The sequence below is a fragment of the Gossypium arboreum genome, chromosome 11, assembly GCF_025698485.1.
Source record: "Gossypium arboreum isolate Shixiya-1 chromosome 11, ASM2569848v2, whole genome shotgun sequence".
Taxonomy (NCBI): domain Eukaryota; kingdom Viridiplantae; phylum Streptophyta; class Magnoliopsida; order Malvales; family Malvaceae; genus Gossypium; species Gossypium arboreum.
The window spans coordinates 47,772,034-47,780,572 of record NC_069080.1 but is presented as its reverse complement, the minus strand read 5'-3'; the positions used below and the strand labels follow the sequence as shown (position 1 = coordinate 47,780,572).

At 35.8% G+C, this 8,539-nt stretch overlaps 2 protein-coding genes across 3 annotated transcripts; one reads left to right on the top strand and one right to left on the bottom strand.

Moving 5' to 3' along the window:
- The first annotated feature begins 1,202 nt into the window (after positions 1–1,202).
- Positions 1,203–5,469, top strand: LOC108473458 (O-fucosyltransferase 39-like). The gene is made up of 10 exons (XM_017775020.2): positions 1,203–1,908; positions 2,444–2,506; positions 2,599–2,680; positions 2,780–2,850; positions 2,980–3,068; positions 3,186–3,389; positions 3,619–3,889; positions 4,254–4,481; positions 4,568–4,765; positions 4,895–5,469. Exons 1-10 carry the CDS (start codon positions 1,768–1,770, stop codon positions 5,102–5,104), a joined length of 1,557 nt encoding a protein of 518 aa, XP_017630509.1. The 5' UTR covers positions 1,203–1,767; the 3' UTR covers positions 5,105–5,469.
- Positions 5,470–5,480: 11 nt separating this feature from the next.
- On the bottom strand, positions 5,481–8,272 carry LOC108473459 (uncharacterized). 2 transcript variants are annotated; one of them, XM_017775021.2, is made up of 9 exons: positions 7,946–8,272; positions 7,524–7,594; positions 7,278–7,359; positions 6,996–7,063; positions 6,750–6,890; positions 6,476–6,517; positions 6,208–6,344; positions 5,991–6,092; positions 5,481–5,902 (listed from the first exon to the last, which is right to left on the bottom strand). In XM_017775021.2, the coding sequence occupies exons 3-9, from the start codon at positions 7,355–7,357 to the stop codon at positions 5,774–5,776; spliced, it is 699 nt and encodes a 232-aa protein (XP_017630510.1). In that variant the 5' UTR covers positions 7,358–7,359; positions 7,524–7,594; positions 7,946–8,272; the 3' UTR covers positions 5,481–5,773. The 2 variants fall into 2 exon arrangements, with proteins under 2 accessions (XP_017630510.1, XP_017630512.1); XM_017775023.2 differs by lacking the exon at positions 7,524–7,594 and having other exon boundaries at positions 7,946–8,268.
- Between the last annotated feature and the right edge of the window lie 267 nt (positions 8,273–8,539).

Sequence of the window (8,539 nt, the reverse complement as noted above, 5' to 3'; positions counted from 1 at the left end):
GAAATTCAAGTCCATTGCATTTTTTTGTGTTACATGGTTGCTAAATAAGTAGGTATTTTTTTAATTTCAAAATATCACACTAGTGAGTTTGATAAAATAATATAATAGTGTTAATAATTAAATTTAAATTTTTAAATTCAAAAATAGAGGACTAAATTCTTAAAAATAAAAGTATGAATACTAAATTTCAAATGTACAAAGACTATAGAAATATAGTTTATATTTTAATCTTTAAACATTTACTCTATAATTTAGACTTAAAATAATTAACCCATCATGAAAAGTGGTAAAAACTATACTAATAATATATAAAACAACATACATAATGTAGATATTTTGTCTCCAACTATTGACACGTGATTATCCTTTTCTTTCTTTCTTTCCTTTTTCTAAATAAGTTAAAAAATTTCTGAAAAAATCAATCTTGCTTATAATATAAAAATAATAAATCTTATTAATCACCTAAATGAGTGGTCTTCATGTCGAATCCTTATAACAAGAGGAAAGAAGACAATATGAGCCGATTTTGACAAGGTATGAATGACAATAAGACTAAGACATAAAGGAAGGAAGGTGATACTTTTAATCACCTATATTTTCCATTTTTAATGAAATTATTAATCAACAAAATTAATAGAATTTTTTACCTATATGTATGAGTCAAAATTATAGTAATTTTCAATTAATAATTCTCAATTTACGAGTTATGCACAGATTATATTTTGGTAAAATTTTATAAAGTGTTCCTATACTATGCTCTTTTAGGTGGATTTAGTCCTTGTACAATAAAAATGTTTGCAATGTTTGTAGATTAAATCAGGTTAAGGTTTGATTTTAAAAGAAATTTTAAGTTTAAATTTGACCTTACTCGTCTAAGAAAACTTATATTATTATTTAAAATGAATGAAATATCAAAATATATAATTTTATATAATTTATGTATTTTATAATTAAATTTAAATAAAATTATTTTCTAAAATTATTTTATTTAAATCAATAAATCATATTATATTAACAAAAATACTATGATTGATTTGGAACCTAAATCAATGAATCTTTCACATTAATTTTAGACAAAATTGAGAATTGAGTTCATCCAAAAACATGGGGCCCCCAGACAAATGTGATCAGAACTACCATATTTTTTATATGCATGAATGTAGTACCTAAAAAGACTTGAATAGTTTCGAAGGTAGCGTAGCGTCTGCGTCGGTGCTCTCATCTAACCACATTCTCATCACTGTTCTCCCTTAAAGATGATTACTTTAATCAAAAGTTTCACAAATCCCCCCACCGCACCCAACGGTCTTATTTTTGTCTCTAACGAAACACTTGTGAAAAATAAAGAAATAATTTTTACCCACTGATTCATGTTTTACTGTGAATTTCCGTGCACGACCACCAAGTATCCAACTTTATCCATGGGGTATATATGTTCCTTATGGGTCCCCCCTTAAGAAATAAAGGACACCGTTTCTCATAATCAAAGCTTTACAGGTGTCTATGTCAGGCGCCTTAAGTAAGGCCCCAATGTGAGAAACGAAGAGAAGGTGATGCATGCGGTGTTGGCTGGGTGCTTGAGTTTGAGTCTGCTTCTTCCTTCTTCTATGTTTCTTCTTTTCGGCTATATTGATTAAAATTTTGTTTTAAGCTTTGCTTGTTTGAGTTCTTTTCGCTATCAAGGCCTATCAAAGCCAACAAAGAAGAAAAAAACTGAGGAAAGTGGTCATTTGGAGATCTGGGTTTCTCAACTGTAAGGGAAGAGTGATGATGAGATTAAATTTCCAGAGGCATTGTTATCAGCTTCTTAGAAGAAAAGCAATGTGTGGATTATTTGTGTTGATTTTCCCACTTATTTTTCCTTGTTTATTTACTGCATTCACCCATGCTTCTCCTTCTACATTCTCGGTATGTTTCTATATCAAAATTTTTTTCTTTGCTTAATTTTCTAGGGAAAAAAATATGAGTTCTGGGTTCCTGTAAATTTCATGGAAAGATAAATGGGAAGTTTTGAGTTGTTTGAGAGAAATTTTTTGCAATTTACTAAAAATGGAAAGTACGGATGATTTGGAGTTTAATTTTCCGACTGAAATTTGTGGCTAACTGCAAGCTTATGTAGCTATGTGTCTAATAATCCGATTGCTTTATTAAAAATTATGCCAAATATGGCATTATTCTCTTTGGTGGTAATATATATAGTTAGTTCACTTCAACTGGATGGTACAAATTTATAACCAATAATTGTTAATAGGGTATGTTGCTCAAACTTACTCTTTTATCTTTCCTGGAATATCCAGTCGGATATGGTGGTACTTGTGTCCGATATATATTTGAACATGAGACACGATCCTCTAAAGGCCTTGTAAAATTAAATATACCCGTACTGAACATATATTCGAATAACACGACAAATGAAATGCTCATAACTTAACCTTTGTTGCAGGAGTGGAATGTCCCTAAACCTAGGCATTTACGTTTACTCAGGAGTGCCTTACAGCGGGAACGTGTGAGTAGATATGTTTCTTAAGCGGCATCTACCCCTGTGTGTGCCTGGACTTGTAATTTCTTTGTCTGATTTATTTCTATGTTCCTATTCAGCTTACTGGGGAGCAATCTGATCTCTGGGCCCCTTTGGCTGACCAAGGGTGGAGACCATATCTTGGATCTGTAAATGCCCCTTGTGAGTTATTAGCCATGAGATTTTCTAGTTTTGGTTTCTTCATGATTGTTAATATTTGCTGAGTTACGAGACACTGAAACTGGAGTTTACGGTGGGCAGCATTGCCACAGAAATCGGAAGGATATCTACAGGTATTTCTTGATGGGGGACTCAACCAGCAAAGAATGGGGGTAGGTATTCGTATCTATTTAACATGCTTAGAGGAGTCGAGAATTGCGAACCATTCCGATATTTTCAGTCAAATGTTTGTTTTGGGAAAGGAATTAGATGGTAAGGTGTTACATTTACTGTTTTTGTAGATATGTGATGCTGTTGCAGTTGCTAAAATACTGAACGCAACGCTTGTGATCCCGCATCTTGAAGTAAATCCTGTCTGGCAAGATTCAAGGTACTTTATGGGGAAAGAATTTTTCCTTTTCCGTTGCTTATTCCAATGGGAAATGTCTGGTTTTTTGCCTCGGTTCTAAGGAAGCGTTTTTTTCTAAAGCGATTTCTTTCCCTGCAGCTCATTCATGGATATATTTGATGTGGATCACTTTATGAATGTGTTGAAGGATGAAATCCCGATCATTAAAGAGCTTCCTGATGAATTCTCGTGGAGCACAAGGGAGTATTATGCCACTGCTATTCGAGCTACCAGAATAAAAAGAGCACCTGTTCATGCATCTGCAAACTGGTATCTTGAAAACGTCTTGCCCGTACTGCAGAGGTTAGTAGCAGCAAGAACATTTTGTTTTAATACACGGTTTAGTGGCTTTTAGAAGTTTTGGGCTTAAGGACTTTTTTTTACCCTGTCATGCACTCGAACATGTCAGTTCCTGCCATGGTTTTAGTTTAGGAAATGTCAGCTAACCTGTTTGCCCAGTTTTGTGATTTTAGCCCAGTTTCTTTCACTTGCCAATTTGTGTGATCTAAAAGCATGTCCTATTTTGATACAGCAATGGGATTGCTGCAATTTCTCCGTTCTCTCACCGTTTGTCTTTTGACAACCTGCCGAGTGAGATCCAGCAACTACGATGTAAAGTCAATTTTAAAGCACTTGTTTTTGTTCCGCACATTAGAGCACTGGGAGATGCCCTTGTCCATCGCCTAAGGTATCCTCCAGGTCACAGTCGAGCAAGTAGCACTGACTATCTCCGGGAGACTACCAATCAAAATGGCAAACAAAATCCGCAAAAATTTGTTGTGTTACACCTTCGATTTGATAAGGTTTACCAGCTAATACTGTAGATTGAGTTCCTCATTGAGCATATTAAAAGATAAGAACTGTAAACATTTACTTCTCTATATGCTTGAGCTCTGTTGTTAAGATATCTGTTTGATCATTTTGACCATGTACACTATCTGCCTGCAAAACTTACACATGAGGTATCCGTAGAAAATGTGAGATGGCCATCTGTTGTCAAAGTTACATGGTTACATACACAGTTTTAACACTCTTTATACACACTAGTTCAGTTAACAAGCTTTAAGGATGGAAGATAATTGACCTATTTGATTTTAGTGTTTTCTCCAATGACTTTCTATTTTATGGCCAGTCACTGGTTTTCTCACTAACCTTTAATACGTGCAGGATATGGCTGCCCATTCTGCCTGTGATTTCGGTGGGGGTAAGGCTGAAAAATTGGCTCTGGCCAAGTACCGGCAAACAATTTGGCAAGGAAGAGTTATCAATTCACAGTTTACAGACAAAGAGTTGAGAAGTCAGGGGCGTTGCCCGTTGACTCCTGAAGAAGTCGGATTGCTGCTAGCAGCTTTGGGTTTCGACAATAATACCCGTCTTTATCTTGCCTCCCACAAGGTCCGTTGTCTTACAAACTTTGGTTTTGCAGCGTTACTTGTCTTCCCTACACTTTCCCTCACAACTTCGAATTCATTGTATTCCAGGTATATGGAGGGGAAGCTAGGATTTCCACACTACGAAAGATATTCCCCTTGATGGAAGACAAAAAGAGCCTAGCCTCTTCGGCGGAAAGGGTCCATATAAAAGGAAAAGCTTCTTTGTTGGCTGCTGTTGATTACTATGTCGGGATGCATAGTGACATCTTTGTCTCAGCTTCTCCTGGGAATATGCACAATGCTTTGGTGAGTACTTCTGGCTCATAGAATAATGCACCATGGATTGGTGAATGCAATGAATTTTCCTGCCTTGTGCTGGGTAAATTGTATACATATGAAGCTACTAATAGATGACAGTTACAATGATGCAAACAGGTGGGACATCGAACTTTTGAGAACATGAAGACCATAAGGCCAAATATGGTATTGTTGGGCCAACTATTCCTTAACAAAAACATCAGTTGGTCGCAGTTCCGTCAGGCAATGGTGGAAGGGCATCAAAACAGACAAGGGCAACTCAGGTTAAGGAAACCAAAACAGTCCATATATACATATCCTGCTCCTGATTGCATGTGCCATGCTTAAGCCGTATTTACCCAAGGAAGCCAAAATGCCTTTACCATTGATATCGCAAATAAGCAACAAAGAGAACCCCTTGCTATAGTTCCAAGCTGTAGTTTCATTTGTAACTATAATGTTAATAAGCAGCAATCCCATTTCTCTTCTCCTCTTTGGATAGAAGTATTTTTACATCTAGTGTTCGTAGTGTGCATTGTGTACTGTATTGATGGTGGTATTTTATATAGAGAGCTGTGGAGTTGAACATGTGTGATGTTTATACAATTCATCGGCAGATTTCAATTTTGTTTGTAGGCATGCCGGTGAAGTTGTCATTTTTGTAACACTTTATTGTGTCAAATATTATATCAAACATCTTTGCATTCTGCCAATAGACTTTGAGTTCTTTTGAACAGTAAAAAAGGTTTTGATTAATATATCGTCAATGCTTCCGAGATAAACAAATGATACATTGTAAGATGATCAGAAGAACATATAAACGTACTTGACAATTCGATCAAATACAGCTCCACTGTAGGTTTTACCGAACAACCTCTTTTTTGGTGCCAGAAACTTGTGTCCCATGTCCTGGTCTCATGCTATGGAGATGCCATGGTTGATTTGCGCATATAGCAATGCAGTGCTTGGGTCAACATAAATTCCATTTTCGGGTTCTTTACAAAACACAAATATGTTTCAAGGAACAAGTTTCCAAGCTAGCTTCATAGTTTGATCATTGACATAAGGTCGCAATGACCACATCAAGGAATAGCTCTCTAGCTCTTCTGATGATGACTTGAGGTTTAAAGAGGTAACAATCTTATTCTGCAATAAAAGGGTAATGTTGGGTCACTGTTCAAGATAAGAACAAAAAGAGAAAACAGAAACTAAGATAGCACATTTCAAGCAGTACCTGCATTGTATAATCTTGCTTCACCATACTATAAATTATCCCCATGACGGCAGCATAATCCGTCACTTCAGGTTCTCGAAGACGAGATGAAGTCATCTCATCCTAAAGGAAGAAAAAGGATCATTCAGCTAGATATTCAACTTTCAGTAGGGAATTCCAATAGGCAGAAAGAAACAACAAATCATCTTTTACAACGAAGAGAGTTGAAACATAATACTTCTCCACTACTTTCTTGTGGGTCTAGTCCGACAACAGATTCCATGTCCATCAATGGAGACAAATGTTCATTTGCCATTTGTAGTGCAGCTGTGGCAACTCCCAGGAGGCATTCGAGTTCATTCAGTATGCTTTTCACTGCACACCATAAGTTGTTACTTGAAACATATCAATTTCAATAGTAGAAAACTGTAAACACTTGTTCACCCTTAAAAAGACATTTACTGGATAAAAGTACAGACAGAGACAATAAGATTGCAAAATGTTACCTTTACTCAAATGATCATGTAGTCCATGTAGGCATGTGTGTACTTCTGATATGAAAGATCATTACGTAAGAATATAAGTCATACAGAATAAGCAGGATAGTTCACATACAAGGTGAATTACTACTGCTGATTCACTAGAATGAAGCATATGATACATAATCTAGCGTTTATCCCATAGATGAAACCCTTAAGTCATTTATTACAGTCATAAGTACTCACTATTTCTAGGTATCAACCAAAGAATGCTTTATCTATGAAAAACTAAAGTACTTACACTTGCTCGTATTTTCTACACGGTCATGACTGTTAATACAACCAGCTTCAAGGTACGAATTTAACCTCTTGGTTTCATTGGCTTTAAGAATGTTCTCAATCAATTTGGATGTCTTCTTTATTGGAGGGCGTCGAAGAAACTCTGAAAGATAATTGAGAAAATACTATCACTAAGGGAAATGGCAAGGACACCACCCCAACAATTGCAATGGATAAAAAACATAATGCTGGTTCAGAAAGCACTGACCTAGTCCTTGCTGAAAGCCCGCAAGTAGTCTGCCTCCAACAGGCACCAATTCATCAAGCTTTGCCACCCTGCAATGGCCCAAAGCACCAGTTCAGAATTCAGTGAAAACCCAACACTTAATAATTTTTATTTCTATCAAGAAAAGCAAAGAAAAAACCCTCCATACTAAGGTGTCGATATACAATTTCTAAAGCAACTAAGGAATGAACACAGCAAAATCCAATGTATAGAAGCATTGGAGTAAGTTTAATAACTGTGAAAAAAGTTTTATGTATTGATTACCCTGTCAAAAAATCTTTATAAATTTGGAAAATCTTATACTTCGCTTCTTCTTTTAATTTCTTCTCTTCTTCACCTTCCATTCCTGCAAAAAAAAAAAAAATAAGGAGCTTCAGAAAGTAGTCATATAGAATATAACCAAAAAAGAGATACAAAGCACCATTTTTAGCAGAGAAAAGCAATGAAAAGGTTAACTTAATTGTGTAAAGGAAATTCTGAACTTTGAGAAAAGATGAAGATAAAGTATACCTTATCTGACTCTGAATCCGCAAAATTCCCTAAAAATCTATAATGCTTCCATATGGCAGTATGGGAAATCTCTGTTTCACAAAGCTTAACAGTCTAAAAAACTGAGTCGAATAAAGCCAAACGTTGATTCCCATAAACAAAGCCAACACTTTGCCGGAACAAGAACACTCATAGTCTCATAAACAATTTGTTGCAATTGATTGAAAAATAACTCAAAAAAGAAAGAAAAGAAACGAAATATCTAAAAAATTCTGCTAATCCCACTGCACAGACACACAAACCAGCACTTCAATGCTGATGTGAATTTTAACTTTTCCCCCAAAGCCTATCTCTTAAACCAATACTTCATAAAGAAAATTTCCCTAAAAAATCAGCAAAGCTTGATTCAGTGAATACAAGAACTTAATTGCAAAAGAACTTACAGTGATTCAGTGAATACAAGGGGCTCAGCTGTGGGTAGAGCAAGCAAGCCAAGGGACTAAGGGAGGAGTGCTAGTGGCCGAAGGCGAAGCAAGGAAGGGAGGCCGGGACTGAAAGGGGCTGTCGGGCTGAATGAGGGAGGTCAAATCGGCACCGGCAAATAGGCTTATGTATTTTGTTTTAGGGTTTTTGTTACTGTTATTTCAGTTATGATTATCTTTTACAGCGTTGCATTTATCCTGAGGGGATATATATGCTGTGCAATAGTGCAATTAATCATTAGTAGAAATCCAGAAAGAATACAATGATTTGACAGTGGATTAAGTAGAGGGTCTACGTGTTTACCTCAATTTACTAATCGTTTATGTGGAAATTCATACTGTATGAATTAAGTACTTTTATCTATCTAATAAAAATTTATGTTTATAACTTGTAAATCAACTCTACTTATCCTTCTATTCCTCTTATTCCACAAATCAAGGACTGAATTTTATCTCACGTCCCAGTGAATTTTGCTCACCGTACAAGTGGATAAAAAGTAAAAGACCATAAACTAAATCCCACATCGCATAGAGAAAGCAAGTAGCAGCTTCTCC